The sequence below is a fragment of the Thamnophis sirtalis genome, unplaced genomic scaffold (assembly GCF_051295495.1).
Source record: "Thamnophis sirtalis isolate CommonGarterSnake01/CBP01778 unplaced genomic scaffold, rThaSir2_p1.2 scaffold_5, whole genome shotgun sequence".
Classification (NCBI taxonomy): domain Eukaryota; kingdom Metazoa; phylum Chordata; class Lepidosauria; order Squamata; family Natricidae; genus Thamnophis; species Thamnophis sirtalis.
Window position 1 is genome coordinate 73,188,030 of NW_028261385.1, and position 27,824 is coordinate 73,215,853.

At 40.3% G+C, this 27,824-nt stretch overlaps 1 protein-coding gene and 1 long non-coding RNA gene across 5 annotated transcripts in view; one reads left to right on the plus strand and one right to left on the minus strand.

Annotated features, from left to right (window-relative positions):
* GLIS3 (GLIS family zinc finger 3) overlaps positions 1-19,146 on the minus strand; it is a 145,493-nt gene extending 126,347 nt beyond the window's left edge. For 2 of the 4 annotated variants that reach the window (XM_087716030.1, XM_087716028.1), the window contains exons 1-2: positions 19,009-19,078; positions 1,155-1,209 (exon numbers count right to left, since the gene is read on the minus strand). Coding sequence is in view for 1 of the 4 variants with exons in the window: in XM_087716031.1 (XP_087572157.1) it covers positions 1,155-1,173 (19 nt within the window). In the remaining 3 variants the exon portion in view is untranslated. Of the gene's footprint in view, positions 1-1,154; positions 1,210-19,008 lie in introns of all 4 variants that reach the window. The other 2 variants (XM_087716031.1, XM_087716032.1) reach the window with 2 other exon arrangements.
* LOC148045426 (uncharacterized) lies at positions 19,131-22,843 on the plus strand. Its single transcript, XR_015696732.1, has 2 exons — positions 19,131-19,267; positions 21,677-22,843. It is a non-coding gene; the product is annotated as an uncharacterized LOC148045426 (long non-coding RNA).
* Positions 22,844-27,824: the final 4,981 nt, after the last annotated feature.

Consider the following 27,824-nt stretch of genomic DNA (forward strand, 5'->3'; position numbering starts at 1 on the left):
GCCAGGGACAGATGTGGCTAAATGTTCTTAGATTCCCAGGGTTTATTTTAGTATAAAGCAGAATGTACCTTGTCCTAACACAGGTGACTGGCTCTCAAGAAAAAGAACATGAAAACAAAGAGAGACTATTCTATTGGCAAAACCATGGGCTCTATAATACTATAAATCAATAGCAAATCAAAATGATTATTTTCTGTAGTTTTAAAATACCTTAGAAAAGTACTAACATAGCAAACAAGATGTAATATTTGATAGGCTCATTGAGTTTTATTAAGAAACAATGTGCTTTGATTACATGGTAGATGTATTTTTTATGTGCAGTGCGGATGATAGAGGATTTTATTTGGTCCGTGTTAATGCACTCTTGATTATTGAAACTGTTTTCTTAATTATTCCTTTAAAATAATGTTACAGCAGAAAAGAAAGCAAATGACAGGTATCCACTGCTTACAGAGTAAAACAAGGAAGTAGGAAGAGCAATTCTTATTAGCAATTGTTTGTTCACATAATGTAACCCCACTTATACTATAGAACTTCTGATAAATACCCCATTTCCCTAGGAACTGCTTTCTAGGACAGTCAATAATTCTCATAATGGTTTCCCATTTAAAAGTTCACTTCAGTGTAGAAAACATACAGAAAAAGATCTGAACCCACAATAGAAAATCAAAGCTCAAAAAATGGCTATACATTTATTCAAAAATTGCAGCAACGGGTTCACTGCCCCATTGCTGGGTGGACATGGCCATGGTGGGCGTGGCCTAGTCAGCATCCTGCACCATGGTGATGGGGGGGGGGTGTTTCACCATCCCCAGGCTCTGGAAGCTTTTCTCGAGCCTCCAGGAGGGCAAAAACTGCTTCCCCTGGCTCCGGAGGCCAGAAACAGGGCTGTTTCCGGACTTCCGGAATCTCTGGTAGGCCTGCTTTCCCCCCGCTTCCTGAGCCTCTGTGAGGGTCTTGCACTTACCTGGCTTGATGAACAGGTCGCATGGAGATTCCTGGAAGGGGAGGGGCAGGGTGGGAGGGGTGGGCATGGCCAGCCAGGGGTGGCATTTGGGGTTCACCAAACTGGGCAGAATTGTAGCTAGAGGATCACGCAAACCCGTGCAAACTCCCAGAAGCCCACACCTGGTTGAAATCCAATGCATCCTTACCAATATTTGTGAAGATCATATGATGTTTCAATGATTTCCTCTGATGTGCAGTTTCCTATAAAAGAATAACAATTTGATTTACCAAAGATTTAAACAACATTCATTTTTAATTTTATTGCACAAAATGTTTGTATGTGTAGTGCATGTGTGTATATGTATATATATATATACACACATACACATATCTACACACAGACATTACACAGATATATACATACATACTTACATACATACATACATACATACATACATTACACACACACATTAAAATCCTAGCAGTTTCTAAAATTTGTTCTCCATTGATTATAAAGACCTAAGAAATGCTTAGCCACTTACATCTTTCCCAGGCTTATATAAATAGGTCAAGTCCTTGCAGTTTTCTTAACAAGATTTCAAAAGTGGCTTGCCATTGCCTCCTTCCAGAGCTCATAGAGAATAACTCGTCTAGGGTCACCCACCTAGCTTTATGCCAAAGGTGGAACTAGAATTCATAGTTTCCTGATATCTAGGTTGGTGTCTTAATCACTACAGCAAACTATATATCTTGAAGTCTCTAAAAGTTGTTAAATTATCTTTATAACTAAACTAAAATATAGATGCCAGTCGTGGTATAGCCTAATCTTAAACATTTTCAGTTTCTTACTGCTCGTTTGACTTGTATGATGCGTATCTTTCCTTCATATTAGCCTGATTATCAATGTGAAAAATGCACATTCATTTCTTATACCTTGGTCCACCTCAGTGGACCATTCAGCTATAATTTTAGAATTGTCCTTCCCAAGCCCATTCATATCTATGTTTCTTTTTATCAAATCAATATGGAGGGAGCCAGGTGCTCCTTTTCCAAATGCAAGTTGCAAACTTCACAAGTTCAGAAAAGAATTATATGAACATTTATAATTGAACAGATTTCTGTTCAATATAATCACCAGTAAAACATTTTTATTAAAGAGATTCAGTTCTATGTCAGCATACTTATTGATGACACATTTAATTGCATCTGAAAAACATTTAAACCTATAGGCCATATTATGATGAAAATATATTTGTATTTATTTAGTAACACCTTGTAACTCTTTTAAATATTTAATTATGCTCAAAGGCCTGTACTGCTTAGAATTTATGGCCATCTGTTGATTTGGATATTTGAAAGTAATTATTTGTTTTATAGTTCATTTTATTTCAAGTAGCCAGAGGACCAATACAGCATCTTGGCCTCTAGAACAAGTGCACAGAAAAGAGATAAAAACATAAGGGGCCTGGAGGATAAATACTAAGAATAGACAAAGGAACTAGGATGTTTAGTTTAATGAAAAGAAGAGTAGGGGGGAGACGATAGCTATCTTTCAATTCTTGAAAGGCTGCCTTATGGAAGAAGGTGTTGATTTATTTTCCATAGCACCTGAAGGTAGGACTAGAAACAATGAGAAGTTCATCAAAGGGGAGCCTTACCTCAAAATACAGTTAGTCCTCAACTTTCAACTACAATTGAGCCCACAATTCCATTGCTAAGTGAGACAAGACAATTGCTAAATGAGTAATTTATCATTTTATTTTGCCATGGTTAAGTGAAGGGCCGTTGGTCTTACCTGAGATGCCATTTCTCACGCAGATCAACGGGGGAGTCCAGTATGGGTTACTCTTGTCTACTAGCTCTATTGACTGAGTTGAAATTCTGAAGACACGACTCCCTGGTAACGGTCCTCAGGCAAACGATGAAGACGAAGCGAATCTGGTATTCCAACTCCAGTTGACACTTCTCCATTCCTGGCAACTGAACCAGACAGTCAACCAGATGGATCTGGATTCTCCCATCAATTTGCATGAGAAAGGGAGTCTCAGGTAAAATCAACGCCCCTTCTCCATAGGATCAACGGGAGAGTCCAGGATGGAACATACCAAAGTTTTGGCAGTCCTATGGGTGGGATCTGTCCTGGTCCGGTATTCCCGAATCCTCATGCACTCACGGCAACACACGCCTGCCAAAAGCCATCTCTGCTGTGGAATATGCGTCATCTGTAATGGCAGATGAACGACATCGGAGATGTCCAAGTCACCACCCAACAAATCTCCTCCACAGAAGCCTGCATAGCCCAGGCTGCCGTAGTGACCATGCTCCTAGTAGAATCATCCTTATGATCTCATTAGAGAGTTTCTGCCATTTCAGCAGCCTCTGCTCAACCACCAGTCTAGTGTAACCACTGGGGTTCCAGATGGATGATTGGCCCCTGGTCGAGGGAGACCCTCTCCACGGGAATTGTGACTGACAGGCTGACAAGATCAGCGAACCACGGTCGTCTGGGCCAGTGGGGAGCTACTAACAAAACCTCTGCCCTCTCCATCAACACCTTCCTGACTACAGCTGGGATAAGGGGCAGTGGAGGAAAGGTATATAGTAAACCCTTGGGCCACTGGAATCGTAATGCATCTACTCCTTCCACCCCCAGTGCTGGGAACCTTATGAAGAACCTGGGAAGATGAGAATTTGCTAGTGAGACAAAGAGATACAGAATCAAATTGCCGAACCACTCTGATAGTTCTGCGAACAGACTGGGATGCAGGTGCCACTCCGAGTGATCGACAGTGGCCCTGCTCAACCAGTTTGCCTGCACATTGGATACTCCCGCAATGGCTCTATCCTGATCGAGAGCAGGTAAGTCTCTGCCCACCAACACAATGTTTCTGCTTCTGTTATGAAGGACTTTGACCGAGTCTCCCCCCCCCCCCGGCGATTGATGTGGGCCTTCATTGCCACATTGTCCATCAGAAGGACATAGTGCCTAGATATCTGCTGCTGGAATGCCTGGAAGGCTAGACAGGCTGCCCTCTGCTCCAGTCAGTTGATATTGTGGCATAACTCCTGCGGTGTCCACTGCCCCTGGACCACCTGGTAGGCAAAATGGGCCCCCAGCCGAAAAGGCTGGCATCTGACGTTATAGTCAACCTGTCCGCCTCCTTGAAGACACAACCCCTGCCGATGGCTCTGGACACCCACGAGCGGAACGACTGGAGCTCCCTCAGCGTCACCTGCACTCTCGCCATCAAAGTGCTGTACCCCGCCTTCTGGTAGGGCAGCATATACCACTGGAGGGGCCTGGCATGGAACCGTGCCCAGGGCACTAAGGAAATGCAGGAGATTAGTTTCCCCAAAAGTTGGGACAACAGCGCTTAAAGGTACTACTTTGTTTGTCTGAATCTGGGCTGTCAATGCTCTGATGCTGTCCTGATGCTCCTGGGAGAGAAAGACCTGTCCTGATATAGTGTCTATAAGTTTCCCTAAATGCACCAATCTCGTAGTCGGAATGAGATGATATTTGTCCAGGTTTATAGAGAAACCGTGACCTCTTAAGACCTGAATATGACCTGAGTATGTAGGTCCCTTTCTGCCTGTTGGCAGGATGATGAATGAATTAAAAGATCGTCCAGGTAACATTGAATTCGAATTGGTAAGGTTCTAAGATATGCTGCCAGAACTGCCATAATTTGGGTGAACATCCTTGGGGCCGATGCTAAGCCAAACGAAAGGGCCGCATACTGGAAATGGTGGCTGGTGTAGCAAAACTTTAGAAATTGTCTGTGACTTGGATGTATGGGGATATGGAGGTAAGCTTACATCAGGTCCACTGAAGTCAGGAGGTCCCCATTCCGAATTCCCGTCAGAATGGACTGAAGGGAATGCATCTTGAAGCTTCTGTAGACCAAATGCCTGTTGAGTCCCCTGAAGTTAAGAATTGCTCTCCACCCCTAAAGTCTTTGGGATGACAAACAGGATTGAATAGAAACCCTGCCCCAACTGTTCTGGTGAAAGTGGTTGAATGGCCTGAATAACCAACAAATGTTGGATTGCCGATTCCATGAGACCCCTTCTTACTGAGTCCCTGGAAGTGGGACAACATAGGATAAACCTCGGAGGGGGGAAAGAAATTCTAGGGAGAGCCCTGACCTTATGGTCTCTAATACCCAGGTGTTGATCATGATCTCCTCCTACTTGTCTGGGAAGGACCAGAGACAACCTCCTATGGGGAGAGTCATCTCCAAGTCACTTCTTGCATCTGTAAGGTTTATTGCCACTGCCTTGAAAGGCCGCCTGCCCTGCAACTACTGCCTGCATCTACCTCCAAACCCCAACCTCTCAGGTTGATAGTTGGATCTTGAAAGAAAGGGCCACTGCTGACAGGGAAACCCAGACCCAGTCTCCCCCTGCCAAAAGGGAGACCACCAGAAATATGGTGTGGCATGGAAGTCCACCCTCCTGTCCTGGGAAGGCAGCACCTTACACTTATCTCTGGTTTCAACCTAAAAGGGCACTAGGGACTCCCCAAACAGATCCCCTTCTGCATAGGGAGAGGATGCCAGCTTTCATTTATTCTTGCCGTCCATGTGCCAATGATCCAGCCACTGCATGTGGTGAGCCATCACCGAGGAGGCAACAAGCCTAGCTGAAAACTTAGCTGCATTCAACAATGCATCTGAGATGAACTCAGCCGTCGCCCTGATCTTGCAGAGCTCTTGGTGTGCTCAGAGATCCTCCACTGAAATTTGACTTGGCAGCTATCTGAGCCAGTGCAAGGATGCCCTGGTGAAAAAGGATGCCACCGTGGTGGCCCAAATCACCCAGGAGTCAGCCTGATGGGCTCTATGAAAGGCCATCTCCTCCCTTCTCTCCTCAGCCTTCAAAGCATCCTTTGCATCTGATGGAAGTACAGAGAATGAAGTTAGGGCAGCAACTGAAGCATCTACCTTAGGCACCTGAACCAGATTCATAAGATCAACGTCAACAAATCCTCGTGTTTTCAGAGCCACTGGGTCTAGAGAAGGCAGCTGGTGCAGTCCACTGTCTTTTTATGGCATCCATGAACATCCCTGGAATAGGGATAGCATCGGTCTCCGCAGTGTGCTCAGTAAACAGGAAATCCTCCTGTTCAGTAGAACCTGGTTAGTCTCCTGTGCAACCGACTCCTTCCCCAGGCGAGCAGTGTTCCTAGCTTTTGAGAGCAAGGATTTAAATAGAGAGGCCGGCAAGGATGGCTATTCTCCTTTCCCCTCTGCAAATTCCCCCTCCCCTGGAATTTCCCCCTCCGAAAGGGGAGACTGATATGGAATACTTCTGGCAGGCACCGTTCCGGAGGTCTGAATCCCAACTGGAGCTTGAGAGCCCAAGTGTTCTGTAGCCCTAGTCACACCTTCGACCTCGACCTGCTCACTAAAAGTCTCAAGTGACCAGGGGTAACGCAGTCCTTGAGTCCCCGACTGCAATGACCTCTCAGCTAATCTACATGAGGAAAGGTTGTCACTGATTAGGATCTGAGTGCTTCTGCAAATCCGATCCTTCGTTGGCACAACTGAATTCCTTGTCCAAGGCCTTGTGTCTTTGCTTGGCAGCTTTCTTTCTGCCCTGGATGCCCCCTTATGAGTCCTAGCCTTGGCCTTCATCTTGGCAGTCGCTGCTAGCTAGGTGACCTGGACTTGACAGGCCCCCTGCCATTGGTCTCATCGTCCAATGGGGATGAGTCTCCTCGTCCTAGACCAGAGGCTGCACCACTCTCATCCATATTGCAAGTTCAGGAACTGGCCTAATCTGGAATAAACATGGTAGCAAGCGCAACTGCTAGCAGAGAGAAGATACAGGCCCAAGATATAAGTGCCCAAGGAAGGGAAGTAGATCTCCAGCCAAGGAGATCCAGGTGGTAGTAGTGGAGGCTCAATCATGCAACGGAATTAAGCAGAATCCTGAAGCCTCTGACTAAATCCAGACCCCCAAATCTAACAGGCCTCGCTGCAATTTCCAGGCAGGCTTATGCGTCTCACAGCTGTCACGGCAATAAGGAAACCAATGAACCCGGCCCAGATGACGAATGACTCAATGCATAACCTGGGTGGTGTCACCGCCTCGAAAGCTATACTGGCCTTTTGAGGAGCCTCGATGCAGCTCATGCCGAGAAAAATGGCACAAAAACAGTTCCAATTTAAGTAGCAGAGCCTCACTGCTCCTGCAGCCACGGCTCTGGCTTCCCAGGCTTTCACTGCCACGCTGCTTTAATTAAGCCTCTGGAGCAAGCTGGATCCAATCCCAGGGGCCGCAGAAAACTGCCTTTGATTCCCTGAGCAACCTTCAGCGGCTTTAAAATGGTGGGTGCTATTTGAGTGTGCAAAAAAGTTGCCGCTGCTGCTAAGGCAATAATGAGCCCTCTCTAGCTCCAATAAGTGCAAAAGCGTGCTCCACAGCTCTCAAAGTCTCTCTAAATCTTCTAGTTAGCTTCCTAATGCTATCCAGGGAAAGAATTTTTTTCACAAATTCTCTACAACTCAGAGCACTGATCTCAGAGTCCTATGATCTGAGACTGAGTTGAAAGACTGGGGACCATTACCAGAATTTCAACTCAGTTAATAGAGCTAGTAGACAAGAGTAACCCATCCTGGACTCTCCTGTCGATCCTATGGCGAATCAGCGAATCAGGAAATCATGTAGTTAGCTATTAAGTGAATCTGGCTTTCCCAAATGACTTTGCTTATCAGAAGCTCCCTAAGTAGCAAATAACAATCCTAGGATCCTGGGATGCTGCAACCATCATAAATACATGCTGATTGCCAAGTTCCCAAAGTTTGATCACATAACTTTGGGGATGCTACAATGTGAAAACTGGTCATAAATCCAGGACCGTTGTAACTTTGGACAGTCATTAAACAAATGCTTCTAAATCTAAGATTACCTGTAAGGATGAATTTCCAGAAAGTATTAAGCAGTGGAAACTTTCAGAGTTCTGGGTGCTCCAAACCTCATTGGAAGTTTTCAAGAAGAGTGGACATCCATTTCGTTGGACTCCTACCTTGGGCAGGGGGTTGGACTAGAAGACATCAAAGTTCCCTTCTAACCTCTAGCCAGTATGGGTAGCAATTTTTTTAAATTACTAAGCCTCAGAAAGACAATAGAATCTTAGCTTACTCAAATTCAGTTGCCCGCTAGCAAAACCAATTTCAATAATGATGCCATAAAAATAACTTCTAAATTTACTTCAGATATTGGCATCAAGGGTGAACTGCAGTGTAAAAGTGTGGCTTATTCATCCCTGCCTTCTTTTCTAAAATACATCTATTTGTTGATTAAAAGCAGACCAACAGAGGTGAGGGGGATGAAAACTATTTAAAGTCATACATAATTTAAGACTGCTGACAACTCATTCAAAATATTTGAACATTATTATAATACCCATTTAAGTTAGTATAGCAAATTATTCTGAGAGATTCCTTCCAACATTACATTACATTCTTTCCAATCATTTATTTGCTATCACAACAAAATTTAGAAGTGAATCCAATAATTCCATTTACAATTAAATTACAAAAAGTTTGCAAACCCTTTTGAGTTTTCAACATTTCTGCATAAATATGACTTAAAATGTGATCTTTTCTCAACACAACCCCTAAAATTTAATAAAGGTTTCAAAGGTTTCAAAGGTTTATTTCACTTGTATGCCGCCCTATTCCAGAAGGGACAAAGGGCGGCTAACAAACCAGGGGGGGGGGGATAGTACAAAACAAAAAACAACAAAAAGGACAAGCAACAAAATACAAAGACAATTTAAAAACAATTAACCGCCACACACTTCGAGCGGGGATGGGAACTCATCAGCCCCAGGCCTGCTGGAACAGCCAGGTTTTAACGGCTTTGCGGAAAGCCTGAAGGGTGGTGAGGGTCCAGATCTCCACGGGGAGCTCGTTCCAGAGGGCCGGAGCAGCCACAGAGAAGGCCCTCCTCCGAGTGGTCGCCAATCGACATTGGCCGGCGGATGGAATTCGGAGGAGGCCTAGTCTGTGGGATCTAATAGGTCTTTGGGAGGTAATTGGCAGCAGGCAGTCTCTCAAGTACCCAGGTCCAATACCATGAAGTTGCGACTAGCACCTTGAAGCGTATCCGGAGGCCGATAGGTAGCCAGTGCAGCTCGCGGAGGATAGATGTAACGTGGGTGTACCGGGGCGCACCCACGATCGCTCGCGCGGCTGCATTCTGGACAAGCTGAAGCCTCCGAATGCTCTTCAGGGGCTGCCCCATGTAGAGCGCATTGCAGTAGTCCAGTCTTGAGGTCAGTCTTGAGTGACTGTTGCAAGAGCCTCCCGGTTCAGGTAGGGACGCAATTGGTGCACCAGGCGAACCTGGGCAAATGCCCCCCTGGTCACAGCCGACAAATGATGTTCTAAAGTCAGCTGTGGATCCAGGAGGACTCCCAAATTGCGAACCCTGTCAGAGGGGCGTAAAATTTCACCCCCCAGCCTGAGAGATGGAATACATGACCAATTGTTGGGAGGAAAAGAGAACCCAATTAAACAAATGAGTCAAAAATATATTTGTTCCTCAATTTATTGAAGAAAATAATCCAAACTCTATATATTTTGGAGTGTGACAAAAACCTGTGAACTTTTGCTTTCAGTAACTGGCATGCCTGCCCTGGGCAACAACTATGATTGATCCTTCCTGCACATCAGCTTGGAAGAATGTTGTTCCTGCAGAAGAGCTTCAACTTAAGAGATGTTGCTGGACACCCGCACATAAACTGCCTTCTTGAGGTTCTTCTACAACCATTCTATAAGGCTAAGCTCAGTAATTTGACTTAGCCATTCCAAAACATTAACATCTTCTATTTTTACCATTCTTTAGTTATACAACTTGTGTGTTTTGGTTCGCTGTCCTGCTGCACGACCCATTTTCTCTTGATCTTCCATTAATGGACAGATATCCTAATAATTTCCTATAGCATTTGCTGGTACAATTCAGATTTCATCAATACTGGCAAGCTGTCTTGGTCCAGACACAGCAAAGCAGCCCCAAACCGTGATACAGTCACCATTAATTTTCACAGATAAGGTTCTTATGCTGGGATACAGTGTTTGCCTTTTGCCAATCAACCCAAAAAGTTCTATTTTAGTCTCATCTGCCCACAGAACATTCTTCCGATAGCCTTCTGGCTTACTCACATGGTTTTTTGCATGCAATAGATGGATTGCAATGTACTTTTCAGATAGTAGTTCAGTGCACACCAATTATTTAGTGCTTTTCTGCTCATTTTTTCTTGGACAGTGACATAGAGAAACCTGTAATGGTATGTAAGAAAGACCTTGGGAGAAGGGGGAGAAGAGATGCTGCCTAGTGAACAGTCAGATAAGAGATAGACATAGTGGAGAGAGCAAGAAGCTCAGGAATGGCCCTACCTAAGATATAGGACTGTAAAGGTAACATCAAGAAAACTGTACTTTCAGACTTGGAAGAATCTATTAAGGTAGATTTCAATAAAGTTAAATTTGTTTAGTAAAACATATAGGTTGTTCAAAACAGCTACAATTCTAGGTATCTTACATATTCTACTTTTAAAATAAATAAATGAATCAATAACAAAGGACTATTGAGCCACCACTTTTTTTGGGGGGGGGGAATCAATTACACCATTGCAGCTGACATATATCAAGAGCAGAATCACAATTCAGTCTGCCCCAGATTACTGAATCAGTTAAGTCTTAATATTTTGCAGAATCAAAGGTTCCTTGTCTGTACATGTATATCTATAGAGAGCAAAATTTATATCCCAAAAATGTTCTTTGGTGTAATAATTCTTTATTTTCATTTGTAAAGCATCACAAACTCCATCAACATTACTACAAAGCGATTTTTACACATTTGAGTATTCATTTGAGTATTCAACACATTATTATGTTAAACACTAAGGCCAAACCACAAAAGCAAAAAAAAATATTTTTTCCAAATTGTATTCCTTCTCCTGTTGGATAGCACCATAGAATTATGCATTTTAAGATAATTCATCATGAAATGTCTGCATTGATGAGTACGTAAAAATTCCACAGGTTTACCACTTTTACTCACAGCTAAATTCAATTTAGATGCTTTCCCTTCTGACACACTATAATGACTCAGGCAAAGAATTACAGTAGATTACGTGATGGGTTTGGGTCACTCAGAGAACTCAGTTCAAAAGGTCTGATATGTTAGCAAGACTAATACAGATTTCAAAGAGATAGAAAAGTAGGCCTTATGCTAAAACAAAGAGTTCTGTTTCATATGACATTTGATTGCATAGACTTTTGTGCCATATATTGCAGCAAGTGCAGTAAAATACTTAACGAAGTCCTGCAACACAATCTGATTAGTAAATTAGTGCAGTATTAAGCTGAATGGCATGGCTATTAGATAGATCCACACTAGCTTAGAAACAGAATTCAGAGTCTGCTCATCAATAATTCCTCGAATAGGGCACCACACTTCAATATTGTAGTCCTACACAATTTATAAATGGAGCAGGGGGGGGGGAGTTACAAATAACATAAATAACTAAAATAGCTAATCCTCTGAAATTGAGAAACATTTAAACAGTTCTTGCTAGGTTAGAAATGTGGAATTAAAAAGGAACAGAAAGACATGTGCCTCAGACTATTAAAAAGGTATTTATTTAGGAAGGGAGAAACATGCAAATATATAGGATAGTGACATGATAGCAGTATTCCAGTATTTGGGGGGCTGCCACAAAGAAGAGGGGATCAACTTATTTTCCAAAGTACCAGAAGACAGGACAAGATGCAGTGGATGGAAACCAATCAAGGAGAGAAGCAACCTAGAACTAAGGAGTGAGCACAATTAACCAGTGGAACAGCTTGCCTTCAGAAGTTGTAAGTGCTTCATCACTGGAGGACAGCCACCTGTCTGTAATAGTATAGGGTTTCTTGCTTGAGTAATAGATTGATTGATTGATTGATTGATTGATTGATTGAGGAGCTCCATGAAAAGGATTTTTGTCTAAGAGAAACTATGGGATAGAAATATTAAATTGACGATGTTGACTGCATATAAGGAAAATTTGTATAAAATATTTTATAGACGGCACTTTGCACCGGCAAGACTGGCAAAAATGTTTAAAGAAAGATCGGTTTAATTTTTTTTAAGTGTAAGCAAGCATCTAGTTCATACTATCATAAGTGATGGACATGCCCAAAAGCAAGAAAATATTGAATGATGGCTGGAAAAATGATAAAGCAACATATAGATTTGAAACCAGAGATATTTTTGTTGGGCATCCTACCTGAAACATATGATAAAAAAACCACATATTTGATCCTGCATATTTTAACTGCAGCTAGAATTGCATTTGCGCAACAATGGAAAGATGATGAGATCCCGTCTGAGGGGAAGAAAATTTTAAGAAAATTTTAGACTGTGCAGAAATGGATAGATTAACACTTGCTATTAAGGATAAAGAAGAAACTAAAAACTTTTTGATATGGGACACATTTTATCAATGGCTAAATAATAAAGATTAGAAAGGAGATACAATTGGAGGAAATGGTAAAGGGAAGAGTTGTTAAAGAAGATGGTGTCAAATGTTAAATATAAATTATTAATTATTATTACTATGATGGTGGAGGATTATAACAACAAAAATGTATATTATTACTTAAGCATAATTGTACCCAGAACACACACACTGTTGAAAGTTAGATGTTATATAAATAAAACAAATAAAACATGGAGAAAAAAGGATTTTTGAAGTGAAATTGATTACAGGTTGAAATGTGTCAGCAGTGTAACAAGGCAGTTTGCCCATTCTAGCAACATCATAAGGAAAATTCTGAGACTGTAAAGATGTGGAAAGGGGCAATTAAGGACTGGAAATAAGGATTATGAAGACAGACTGAGAGAAGTGGACCTATTTCATCTCAAGAAAAAATGATTAAGGGGAAATATTATAGGATTATTCCTGCACCCAAAAAACTATTATTCAGAAACTGCAGTAAAGACCCTGTTGACATAAAGTGCAGGACACAACACCATAATCTTAGCTACAGGAAATCAGATTTAAGGTAAAGTTTAACAAAATTGTCATAACAATAAGAACAATATGGTAGTGAAACCAATTACCAAAAATCTCATTCACTGAATATATTGGACATATGGAATTTAATTTGCATAAAACGGGAAAAGGTAGAGTCAATGACCAGAATTACAAGAATTGCACTCTACTTGATTTCTATGAAAATGTGCAAGAAAGATTAGCATAATAAATGATATCAGCATATTTACTTGAAATGCATGAGGGTTTTCCCCTCAAAATATATGTTTTGGGGGTGAAGGAAAATCATTCATTAAAAAGATTTTGAAAACCAGTAAATGGGCAAAGGTACAAAACACTGCAGACAGCATTGCTAAATGGATTCTTTTTAATATCAATCTGAATATTAGTCACTGCTCTAAAAAAGTTTCTCACCAGCTGAATTTAATTTTTTAAGGTGCCTAATTAGATTCATTTTTCTTCACTTCACTTTTTCCATTTACCCCATCTACATCAGTTTTGTACCTTCCTTTCCTTTCCCTGCCCAGTGAAGCTATTTCTTCCCTAATTTTTCTTCCTATCTCCTATGTCTGCTGGAAGCAGGGGAGGGGGTGGGAGGTTCATGCTTTTGTTTATGTTTCTATGTGTGAGAATGGTTTGTGTGCGCAAACGTAGTTGGTATATTGTTGGATAGGAGATCAGCTGGGTCATAGACAGATTAGTTATTTTACAACAGTAAATTTGTTATTAATAACAAATTTAATTATTAAGTCAGTGAACATAATTTTCTTCTTCATCCTACCTTTCCACAAGAGAGGTTATCTCAATTCCAGAGATATTTTCTTGCACATAAATACAGTAATCTTCCAAATTTCATTATGTAGAGTAGAGAAAGAGAAAAACCCTTAATCTTGACCAAGTTTTAAACTAGATGGATTTATTAAACTATAACTCAGTTTAATCTTCATTCTGTTACTTTATATTTGTTTACTTTAAATTGTGGAAATGGATTTCTGAAAATATTATAGGATTGGGGAGAATAGAATAAAAATGCACTAAATAGATAAATAAAACAGCATAAAATGGCAACCAAAACTCTCAGGAAAAATTGTCTTCTATTTCCAAAAGCAGGTTTAAGATTTAAGCCGTAAAGAAGAATTATCTAAAGAAATGGATCAAAAGCTAATTTTTGAAGCTAATCTTTGGATACAAAAGAAGCATCAAAACAGTTTAGTTGGCTCAATAGCCCCTGAGCTTTGGGTCTGAAGTCAGAGAATTTAGCATTCCTATACAGGTATGTAGGGTTCTAAGGTAAAAGAAATCACTACAGTACAGTACTTCCATGTTCTTATTCCTCTATAACAAAAGGAAAATATAAATAACAACCCATTTTGGTTTATTAATGTGAATAGTGTTATTTCATCTACTTAAGCATTTCTATTGTTGTTAATCAATTAGTAATTAGAATTACTAATGCAATAGGAATTGGACATTAAGAATTATACTGAATAATCAAAATATTAGTGAAAATATAAATAAGATTCCTTGATATAATTAACTTACCAGCAAAACTATCATGGACAATTTCTACCCATCAATAGCAATAGCAATAGCAGTAGACTTATATACCGCTTCATAGGCCTTTCAGGCCTCTCTAAGCGGTTTACAGAGAGTCAGCATATTGCCCCCAACAATCTGGGTCCTCATTTTACCCACCTCGGAAGGATGGAAGGCTGAGTCAACCCTGAGCCGGTGAGATTTGAACCGCTGACCTGCTGATCTAGCAGTAGCCTGCAGTGCTGCACTTAACCACTGCGCCACCTTGGCTCACAGTCATCAATGACTGTGGCTTCTAAAATCACCAGAGCAGAAATCCTTTAGTTAAAGTACATATACAGGTAGTCCTCAACTTACAATCACAATTGAGCCCAAACTTTATGTTGTTAAGTGAGACATTTATTAAGAGAGTTTTGCTCCCTTTTACAACCTTTCTTGCCAGAGTTGTTAAGTGAATCACTGCAGTTAATAAGTTAGTAACCTGGTTGTTAAAGAAATCTAGCTTCCCTATTGACTTGGCTTATTAAAGAGTTGCAAAAGATGACTACAAGATGTTGGGACACAGCAATGATCATAAGTATGAACCAGTTGCCAACCATCTGAATTTTTATCACATGATCCTGGGAATGCTACAAAGATTGTAACTGTGAAAAATGGTCATGTCACTTTTTTCAGTGCTAGTGTAACTTTGAACGGTCACTAAATGAACGGCTGTAATTCGAGGATTACCTATATCTTTTTCCACACTCTTGCCCATTCAAAAACGTTAAGTATCTAAAACAGGGATGGCAAACTCAAGGCCCGTGGGCCAGATCCTGCCTGCAATGTGGTCAGATCCGGTCCATGGGGCCCTCCTGGTCTACCTAATGCGAAGAGGAAAGATCAGTACAGCGTAGCTTCGGTCCTGCCTACCCAATGCGAAAAGGAAAGATCAGGCCAGTGTGAGTTCCACCCGGTCTACTCAATGCAAAGAGGAAACATGCCAGCAGTTTAGGGAGTGACATCAAGCTGGTCATGCCCACCCAAATGGCCACCACCCACCCAATTGACCACACCCATCAAGTCAGCCACACCCACCCGCCCACCTACCCACCCCCGAGGTCAACCATAGCCTTGGTGTGACCCTCAATGAAATTGAGTTTGACACCCCTGATCTAAAACATGGGTGTCCAACCTTGGCAACTTTAAGACCTGGCTGAGGAATTCTGGAAGTTGAAGTCTACAAGTCTTAACACTTGCCAAGATTGGACACCCCTTGTCTAAAAGCAGCACTTGATTTCTTCCAGAATTCCCTTTTTAGCCCTGTTTTTTTTTCCTATTCTTTTGTTTTATTATCATTGTGATATTTTAAGAAGTCTGCATTAAAATGTTTACAAATTCTCTTCCATTTCTTCCAGCAGATGTATTTGCAGGAAAATAATATATTTTGTATGAAATGTATACATTGGTAGGAAATGTAACTCTTTTCTGTGCATTTTTCAAAAAAAATGTGAAGATAAATAACTCTCTTCCTTTTCCATACTATGCTCATTTAATTATCACTTCTGGATCAACATACATTATTCACACATACAGAAAACTGTGCATTAATACTAATATCTTCATAAATATAATAGTATAATTTTCCAGTGTTAAAAAGCCCATTTTTTTTACAAAATACAGGCACAGGTTCTACAGAAAATACTGCTTGTAAAATAAATGGACATTGGGAAAAACTATGTATATAAGTTTATAGCTTAAGTTAAATATGCAACTTTTGTACAGACTTTTAATTAATAAATTTAACACTATTTCTTCAGCTCATATGGTTTAGAGGATTCATGTTTTCCAAACAAACCCTGTGAGAGGTAGATTGAGCCAGAGAAATTGACTGGTCCAAAGTCATCCAGTGAGTTTTCATGGTGAGGACGGAATTGAGGCTGGAGGATCCATCCTCCCTAGCACAGTCTCTTAACTACTATATCTCATTTATTCCCAATTTTCCCCCCAGAAATGTGACACAGAAAGCATTCTAATCCAGAATAAAATAAGTGTAAAATCTGACAAAGTAAGAAATTAAACCAATGTGAACTGAATGCATTTGTCTGTCTTTGCTAGTTACTACTTTTAACTATCTATACAATTACAATTAAAATTCTAACAGAAATTGGTAACTAGTCAATCTTGGCTGCTACTGAAAAAGCTAAGCAAGACTAGACCTTATTATTACTCAATGGAAGACCATCAGGAACCTGGAAAACATCCTGGAAAAAGGCAATGTCAAGCTGTTGCACTGATGCCAAACAACGCATGACTGTGTCATTGTAATCTCCAGGAGTTTAAACTAAACTGGAGGTGGACATTTATGCGCCACTCCTGGTGGAGAGAGAGAGAGGAAGTATCATTTTTCTAATTCTCACAATAGTGGAAACAGATGGAATAACTACTATGTCCTTGCATAGAAATGACTTATAGGGCTTCATAAACAAATAGCTTGGTAGTAAGCATATATATTGAACGGGGAAGTTTTCACATAATTTCTACCATCACCAGTTAAGCACAAGTAGTGTGAACACCTCTTTGGCTGAGGAGCCCAAAAGCTACTGCTAATCAGGGTAACAAACAGAGCAAGTAAATTGTATGATCAAATACAGTTTAAAATCCAGGCCACAAGCCATTCAGTTTTTACCACTTCCTAAAAGGTTTTCAAATAATATCTAAGTTAAATCATTAACACGCTTCTTTCCAGCATTTTATTGTAAGATAAACAGACAGACAAACTTTTCTTACATGTATTTCATTCATACATATCAGAAAGCCAAACTAGACATGCCATGGGAGCTGTGATTAAATCTGCCTTTAAAAAGCTAAAACTAGTCAGCAGTCACACATGACTGCTTTAGAAAAAAACACCACTCAAAAGAAAAAGTTTAACTCTTTTACTTCATGTCCTTTCTTTGGTAGTATCCTGTACTCAAATCAGATTTTAGCTATGAAGTCTGAAAAGTCAAAGATGGCTTTTGAAGATAAAGTGAATATCAGCTTTCATAAAAGGTGATTTACATAACTAATAAGATATAAATGAAAAAGATCAAGAATGACCCCACTGATCACTATATATCTGATGTCTCTGCAATGTTAGGGATAAAAAACAAATTTGCTAATGAAGATTTATATAAACTCTTGCTAAGTCATGGTTTTCCAGGAAACAATACATAAAGTGGAAGCTTTAGAAAGAAAAGGATGACAGTGGTTAGAAGAGAACACCACTCTAGACATGTTCAAAGACACTCTCATTTAGGATTATTTCACATTCCAGGATTTTGAAATCTGCAGCGCAATTGAAGGAAACTGTTTAGAATTTAGAGCAAGATTAAGAAGACGCCTGTGTCTGTGGTCTCACCTGCATATTTGAAAAAGAACCGCCAGGAATATAAAATAATAGCAATTTCTTGTCTTACTGTAGACACAAAGCCAACACCAGCCACCAGTGTGAGGAAGTTACATTACAATCAGCTACAATATCCAAATTAGAATATACAGAGGAGGGCACCAAGCTGGGCAAGGCACTGTAACACATCATGTATTACCTCCAGTGTTCCAACTCTGAATTTCTTTCCCTTATTACAGAATTAGGGAGATCACAGTGATACACCTATAATCCTGTCCAGATCATTTACAATTCAGCCTTGGACGTACAGAAAATTGGGAGAGAGAGCAGAGGGATAAGCATAAAAGTCTCCCAGCCAGTCTTAAAACCTTCAAGAGCACATAGCAAACAGAGAGCGCTCTGCTCCAGTGGAAGCAAAGCAAGAGAGGAGGGGAGAAAATCAAGCGCTGCTAGATCTAACTCAGTTTAATGATCAACAAGATGACAAATCTCCCGAAGGGAATATTTGTTTCAACTTTTTCACATGCCGTTTTTTTTCTCTCTCTCTCTCTCCTCCCATTCCCCACCAGGGCTTTGGATGACTTGAGAGGGAAAGGGAGGGAACGAGAGACCCCGTCAGGAAAGAGCGCTCTGGAAGCCAGTCTAGCGCTTCCTTCCACAGCCAATGCAAGGGGGGGGGGGGCGCACATGAGTGGAAAAGAGGGATCGGAGCAGAGGGGAAAAGAGCCCAAAAGGAGACAATCCCGGGGTCGTCTCAAATATACCCCTTCAGACTCACAGCCTGACACGTTCAAAGTGCGGAGAAAGACGCGTCTGAAAAACCCTTAACCTTTCACGGTGCCCAGAAGAAGGAAGGCTCCGCTGATCGTACTTAATATTCCAAACTAAAGTCTTTTCCCAACAAACAAACACGGTTGGGACAAAACAAGGTTGGGTCTGAAAAGGTGACCACGCGTCTTCCAGGCGATCGCATTCAGTCAATAAAACGCCCGTAAAAAAATCAAAACAGGGTTGCCTCTCCAAAATGCAACCAGGGAGCGCGGGAGGGAGACGGCTAATTCAGGCCGACCCACCGTCCCCCGTCCCAAAAGATACGTACGTTGCCTTAAGCCATGGCCCTCTTCGGATGCCTCACTCCGGATCTGGAGCGGGCCGCTGACGGAGATGCCCACGTTTCCCCGGAGTTTGGCGAAGACCCCACCCGAGGCAACGGCGCGTCAAATCCCAAGGCTTCTGCAACAGGGCTGTTTCTGACGGGCGTCCCCAGCTGTGGCGCGCCAAGCGGACCCGGCTTTTTTTTTTAATGACCCTCAAGCAAAGTTTCTTCCGCGGCGGCGGCAGCAGCATCCACTGACCAGGTAACCAAGTTTTTCCACAACAAACCTCCAGGTGCCCGTCTCTTCTTCGGCCAGGCAAGGGCGCCCCCGCCCCGCCCCACCCCTCGTCGTCGTCGACGCCCGGAGCAGCAGCAGCAGCTACAGGCGAAGGGAGCCTGGCGCGTTAAAGGCAGACCGACTGGGGGCTTCCACCTTTCCGGCCAACTGAGAAGTTCTCCATTCAGAGTGACATATATATATTTGGGAAAGAGAAACAGAGGCCGGGGGGAGGGGCGGGGAGGTGTGACTTCGGCGCTTATTCTACGTTTCGTACACAAACACACAGACACGCGCGGCTTTCACCCTTGTGGTCCCAGGTTGGGGTGAAGCCGATTGGGAGCTGTGTGAAAGGATGCACCACAGACCCCCGCTGTCCTCTTGCCTCCTTTGCAGAGGAAACGGAGGAAACGTTGCTCTTGTGTGGAAAGGGAACCGGGGAAGGTTCGCCTCCTAATTCCCGGGGGTGTGTGGGAGTAGAGATGACGGCTGGCAAAGCGCGAGTCTGTCTCCCTCCCTCAATAAGGAGATCCCCGCGCTTTTCTGAGGGCCGCAGCTGCCGCCTCAGCACCAGTGCGGACTGCCGGAGAAACACGGGCGGGGGGGAGGGGAGAGAAAGGAGACCAGGCGACGAAGACTATAGGGCGAGCGAGGGCGCGTGAGGGCTGCCAGCAGCCAGCCCAATGCCGGATCCTGAGGGGAGGGAGAAGAGGGCGGGAAGCCATTAGTCAATAGGGGGCCTCGAGGACGCCTAACCCGAGCGCGGGACTCTTCCCCCCCCCCCGCCGACCCGCTATCGGCCCTGGCACGTGAGTCACCGGACTAGCCAGGGACAGGCTAGCTAGTAAGTGGAGTCGGCACTTCCTCGTCCGTCCCAGCGCTTTGTTTTTAAAGCTCACTTTCGCAGGAATGTTAAAGCCAAATAACCCGGGTCTTGCGTAATTTCTCTCCTCCGCCTGCTCCCATTATTGCTAAACAGACTAAAATGAGATCTCTCCCCTTAGCCCTCCCTCCCCCCCAAATGTAATTCCAGAAAAGAGACACGTCATAAAAGTTCGTTTCAAATATTGTAGCCTGCTTTGAAGCTCTAGGGCAGGAGATGGAGAAGGGAGAGAGGAAAAAGGTTGTGAGATCGGGATTTCTCCCCCCCCCCCCCAAAGATCTGGGATGATGGGTGCTCGGCACAATTAAGCCAAACTGTTAAAGCAGCCTCTTGTTTATCTAAGATGGTATGTATGTATGTATGTATGTATGTATGTATGTATGTATGTGTGTGTGTGTGTGTGTGTGTGTGTGTATATATATATATATATATATATATATATATATATATATATATATATATATATATATATATATATACATACATACATACATACATACATACATACATACATACATACATACATACATACACACACACATACATACACACACACACACACACAATCCCAGTAAGGGTGTGGCTAGCTGATGAGAGCTAAATAGCTTGAAATAGATCTATACTAGTCTCCCTTTATTTATTTATCAGCACAAATAAAAACACAAATATAACAAAAAGCAACAGTAAAAATATTGGGTTTCTGTCGTGATGGACTCTTGTGACGAGCCGATTGACAGATGTTGGAAGCAGTTAGCTTCCTCCCATAATTGGGGCTTACCAGGGGTTGTGACACTAATATATATGTGTGTGTGTGTGTGTGTGTGTGTATATATGTATATATATATGTGTGTGTATATATATATGTGTGTGTATATATATATCTTTGCCCAGTCATTCTAATAAGAGTGAATAATATTACAGACTCACAGTAACATTCTATATACTATAGAAGTGGGAGGATCACTAGTGCTTACCCTCACTATTTAATACATTGATAAGTAGTATGGAACAATAGTGTTGTGCATCTGTTTAGAGTTTAGATCAGTTTTAGAGTTTAGAGCACTATTTTCTTTCTCTAACTTGAATGTGAGGAGAAACATAAGCCCTGATGAAGCCCATATGGTACAATTTGTCCACTTGGTCTGAATTTTAGCCAGATCCATATCCCAGTCTACAAATGTATTTATGAAGAAGTAACAAAGATGGGGATATCAGGGCTTCTGCCTTCTTTGAAATTCAAAGAAAGCTTAGTTTGAGACTAATAGTACCATAAATTACTATAGTACTTTTTATCAAAATACCACTGTGTTTGTGCAAAAATACATTTTTAAATGGCAGAAATTTAAAATGCTTGTATGGATTATCTCTGTAACAGTAAGAAATGTCAAAGTATGAAATATATTTTTGGCCAATGACAGATTTCAGTGGTAAGTTATTTGATAAGAAAAACTTTTGGTGGGACACATGAGAAAGATTAATATTTGCATTTTTCCTTTCTAATCTTAAATTAGAGTTGCAAGATTTATTCCTGGAAAATCTCTTATGATATCTACAAGTTATATTGCAAGCACAGAATCAGCAGTGAATGAAGTTGGAGGAACTAAAATAGTGAATGAAGATGGAAGAACTAATACATACCAAGGATTAATCTACTGGAGTATTCTATTAACAACAGTAGCCAAGCAGATGCCTCTTTGAAACTACTGCAACAACCATTTTGTCATGTGGACTGTAATATATATATCACTACACTATATTCTCAGCAGACATTTTCCATGCTGAATTTCAAAATCAATTTAGTTGTTTTTTTTAAGATTAAATTTATTTGTGATCCCATTTGTCCAATTAATGGCATGTACTATATCTTAACTATAGTAGCATATTTGTAACAGTTATTGAACAAAATCAGGTTGTTGTTATTGTTCTCTAGTACAAATAATCTCAAGATAAAGAAAGAAGACATGATGACTATCACAGAACAGCACACTGCAGGTTGAATCATGTTTGAACATGTCTAACATGAGCCCAGTCTCTTCCTGGAGAGCAGTTCCTTATTGGTCTGGGCCTGGGGCCAGAACTCACTGTATAAACAGTTTAACTATATAGTCTCTATTCAAATTAATATTAAGCTGATTGTAATAGTGTTGTGTTTACCTACATACTACTGCCATGCCAAAAGATTATGTAAATTCTCCTTATACTTTTTGCTGTGTTTGTGGTTAGTAAACATTTAGGTCTCAGAAATGAAACTTCACCCCATTTGTTAAAAGATGCTATAAACTTTATTTGGTTGTAAGGCAGGTGACCCAGAGGATTGGGCCACCAACATTTGCTGTGTGACGTGTTAGATTCATGCTATATGCAGTTTGCCATTCCTAAAGCATGGAAGAATTGATTTCTCCTCTGCAATAAGGCCAGTTCCATATACAAAGGAGTTGCCTCTACCAAAACCTCCAGAAAAAATGAAATGTTTAATCACAATTAATTTAGTGGAGATGATAATGCCTATGCAGAAGAGAAAAAGGAAAACACCACTAATTCTCACCCAATATTTTAAATTGATGTTCTTCATATGAGCCCCATTTGTTGACCTAGGAGGATCTGAATTATCTTTTCATGATTTGAACTTATGTTGTAAACTGAACTTTTAGTTTTGAGATTAAAAGTCTAGATCTTCTCTTCCATTATATTTAACTACACACACATGGCTGTGTGATGAATTTCACAAATTCTTCCAAGTAGATGGTCTGTAATAGAGTTTTGTGAAGATGTTTGTTCACTTATGGAGGCTGTCGGCTATGAACACATGAGTGACACTTGTTCATTGAGTCCTCAAAATCTTTCTTCAATAAAAATAAATTACTGTTCATACAAATAGCTCTAGCAGCTAACTTGGAAGAGTCATGTAAGGACATGAAATTACTTTGGGGAAAAATCCAGTTTGAAAAATATAAATGGAATATCTGTGGAGATCTGAAGGGCATTGCACTTTTGCTCAGACTGGAGCTTAGGAGCAATAGGAACAAAATAAATCCCATAAAGAATAGCCAAATGATATCTTGTTTGTTCCAGAAATAAGTGCAATACATAGTTTACTTGTTACCCTGAAAATATTTTCCTTCCTTTTGTACATCAAATTTGGATATATGAAACTTATTATTAAAGTGATGAATAAAAGAACAACTGGATTCATATACTTGAGGACTAAATTTCAAGGATTAGTGACATTAGGTTTACGGAAGGTATTTTTTAGGTCTTCAGATTACATTAACAAAGATTACCAACTGAATTAGAACTATAGGTTTGCTTCTATCACCTCTGAAAATGACATCAAATGGTGAGAGTTGCATAAATAAAACTTGGCAGTAAATAGCATCTTTTGCCGGCTATACAAAATCTTCTGAAGAGCTGATAGATCATGGAGATGCCTCTCCTGTAATGCAAACGCAACGTAGCTCATGAATTTTAACAGTTATATGCAGAGCTATCTATGGGACAGAGGGCAGATGAGAAAAGCTGTATTGTAATGTGATGCAAACTTCACCCTTTTGTACTTGTGTTATATTGCATTCAAATATGTACAATTGTGGTATGACATCATGAAGCATGTTTTGTCATTCTAATGCTGGGGTGTCAAACTTGTGTCATCACGGCGGTATCACGTGATGTATCAGGACTTTCCTTTTCACTAAACTGGACATGGGAGTGGCCAGCGCATGATGCATCCAGCCCGCAGGCCAGGAGTTTGACCACCCTGTTCTAATGAAATGGACTTACATCAGCTTATCTAATACTAGCAGTTGTTTTTTAAATATGGTTTAGAAGCATTTCTATTTGCATGCACTTTTGCATTTAAAAAAAAATTGGAAGTTGTATTATCTGCACACATAGGTTTTCTCTGCATGCCAGTGACCAATGGTGCATTACTATCAAACTACAAATCCATGTCAGAAATGCATTTCTTGTTAGTGTTAATTGATATTTCTTAAGACTTTAAGACAGATGAACAGTCTTAGGTTTATCAGTAAAGTTGAAAACCAAGTATCTATTTTCAACATATCATATTCCATCTTCACTTTCATCATTTACAAAGAATTTCTTATAAACATCTGAAGTTTTCCATGAAGTGGATAGTGCATGCTTCAGAACTGTTTTGAATTAAGTGCTCTGGATTTCTCATGTCTGTAAGCTTAGCACACCCCAGGGCTCATTAAAATTTTCCATTTTTTTTCAGGCTTCTTTGTAAACCTGAAAACAGATGTTGCTGCTTTAATGAATCAAATCATCAAAGCAGTATGTCTTTAACAAGACTCTTAAATCAGTAGCATTACTTCTTTGGCTGGTCTTTAAATTTGCCTATAAAATGACAGTTTTTAACAAATAGTAGAAGGTTGCTGGGGTCATCCCAGCTCCAAAATGTTTCTGCTGAATCATTTTCTAAGTGTGTACTGCTTTACTCTGAGACCTGTTTAATTATATGTGCACGCGTGGGTGTGTGTACATGAATTCCTGATTCTTACCACAACATTCAGACATGTGCAGAATGGGGAGCTAAGGAAGCCACAGATTAAAGTCCCATACTTTTATACATACCGTATTTTTCGGAGTATAAGACGCACTGGAATACAAGACGCACCAAGATTTTGAAGAGGCAACTTTTAAAAAAAAAAGTTTTTGCACTGTGGAGACCTAAAACAGCCCATTTTCTGCTCATTTTTGCTCTCCCCAGCCCCCTGGAGCACTCTGGAAGCCTCCTAAAGGCTATGAACAGCCATTTTTACAAAGGGGACGTGGTTTTGGGAGACCAAAAATGTTGTATTCAATGTATAAGATGCACCCAGATTTTCACCCTCTTTTTTGAGGGAAAGGGTGTGTCTTATACTCCGAAAAATATGGTATGTACAATGTCAATGTGGTGCTGCTATTCAGCCGGTTTTATCCGGTTCGCGCGAACCAGTAGAGGTAGTGGTGGGAGGCTCTGCCCACCCACCCAGACATCATTGTGTCCCATTTTTGATGCTATGCGCATGCGCAGAAGCTCCTGTGCATGTGGGAGGATGCACATGCGCTCACATTTGCGAACTGGTAGCAAAAGTAAGCTGGTTTCACCCCTGTGTCAATGCACATAGAAAGCGAAAGGGCATCAGTTCACAATTACACTTACCATTTGCCTCCCTCCCACATTACAGAATGCCATTGAGAACATCTGGACTAGGAAGGTGAGGTTTGTCTTTAAGTGAAGAAAAGAATCTACAATAAGCTGCTTATTACTGTTTTGGATTGCAAGCTAAATTCACCTTTTCTATTAAAGTGATTAAGAGTGCTTTTGTATTTTGTGTTTTTGTGTAGGCTGAAAGAGACAAGAAATTCAATTTTGCCTTACTAGTAGGCTTATTTAATAGCATCTAAAAAGTAGGAATAGAATGCGGATGAAATTATGTGTTCTCTGTATCTCAATTACTCATTTATTTAAAGAAAATAGGAAGGTGCTTTAATATCTTGGCACCAGGAAAATATTTTTGACAACTAAATTAAGAGTCCCTGTAAATAACCTTGAGCAATTATGTAGTACAACATGAACTCCAAACAGATGTTTTTATATACTAAGCACTGATATTGAAAATATGTTCAATATGTAAATGAGAGAACACAAATTTAATTCTGCTTTAATCTTAACATTGGTATGGTATATTCTACCTCTGAGATTTACCCTCTTCATTGTGCTTAACAGATCAACCAAAAAAACATGACTAGTAAGAGAGATTTATATGGATGGTAATTATTCATTGGGACGCAGTGGCTCATTGGCTAAGATGTTAATCAGAAAGCTTGGCAGTTCGGTGGTTCGAATCTCTAGCACCGCGTAACAGTGAGCTCCTGTTACTTGTCCCAGCTTCTGCCAATCTAGCAGTTCAAAAGCACATAAAAATGCAAGTAGAAAAATAGGAACCACCTTTGGTAGGAAGGTAATGGAAGGTTCAGTGTGCCTTTGGTGTTTAGTCATGCCAGCCACATGACCACGGACACGTCTTCGGACAGCGCTGGCTCTTTAGCTTTGAAATGGAGATGAACGACTAGCACATATGTGCAAAGGGAACCTTTACCTTAATTATTCATTGATAGATATATGTACAAAAAAAATGTAGACAAACTACAGGACCTTTTCTAACTTCTACCACTTAGCATCTATACATCAGTTGTAATTTGAATAATTTTACATTCACTTGTTGCATCACAACACCATCCTAAGGTATTTGGATCAATTTATGGGTTATGAGGTTGAGAGACAGTGATTGTCCCAAAGCTGTACAGTGAGAAGAACAGGATTTTGTGTTAAGCTTGTGTTTTAAGGATTAAATCAGTTCAATTAAAATGTTTGATATTTAATTAAAATATTTAAACAGTGGTCTGATAATCTTTTATTGCTGCAGCAACAGTAATCTTTTTCGGCTAGTTATACTAGCATCATTGAACAAATTAGAACATAAGGCATGACGAATCCCAAATATCCTCCTTGATCTAACAGTGCCCACCGGCTAACCATCCTTGCTTTAGAAGCTACGTTCTCATATCTGCAGTGAATTCATATTTAGAAATGTAGTCTATTCCTTACATTCCTATATATTAAAAATGGAAAATGAGCTAATTTAAGATCTTGCAGGCAAATCCTTTCTTCCAAGAGTAGCCAAATAAAAGACATTTATGATAGACTGTCACTGGTCAGGTTAAACTTCCAGCTTCTTTCTTACCTGATTAGTTGGAGAGTTCTTAGCATTTATTACTATGGTTTCTCTACAGCCCAGTTCTAGAAAAACAGTATTATTTGGGATTTTCCTACGGAAACTACATAGCTACAAGCCTGAAACCCAACAGGCAGCAATGTGACTGTATAATTTTACATTTAGACAACAGTTTAAAAAGTAATTATTGTAATTGCTTAGTAATCTCAAGGCTGAAAAATAAAGTTATACATCCTTTCCCGTGTGTTCAATTAAGATTTTGTAGTATACAGGTTATTTCCACTGTATATTTTTTGTCAATGAATATAAACTTTGATGAAGAGTAAATAATTCTTCATATCAATAAACCAGAACTTGATGGGGAGGGTGTCACAAAATGTATCTTATTTACAGTGGATAAAATCCCTTAAATCATATAGAGAAAGTATTATCTGTAGCATGTTCTTTCAACTAAACATGAGTGCATTTTGATGTTGATAACTAAAATTAAGATAATAGATGAACATTACAATTTCATACTACAATGTTGCTGGAGTACAATTTTAATTTAAACTTGAAATGATAGAAGTATTAATTTTATGTTTCAGAGTCCTAGCTTTGTGCAAAAATGAGAAACTTTTTCTTAATTTACCAACTTTATTTGATAACACAGAAAACATGCTATCAATGTTATATTCATCTATTTTTCTCATAATATGAGCTTAATTTTCACCCATTTCTTGAAAATCTGAACAGTAAAATTAATATGTTTAATTTAAAAATATCATAGGTCTCTGGTTCTATACATGAGGATTATTTCCAATTATCTTAATTTTAAATATATGGATACAATCCTAACACAATCAGAAATGAATCTGAAGATGTTTACTTCAAAATAAAGGTGTATAATTACCCTAAATCCTATTGCTTTTTGTGTAAT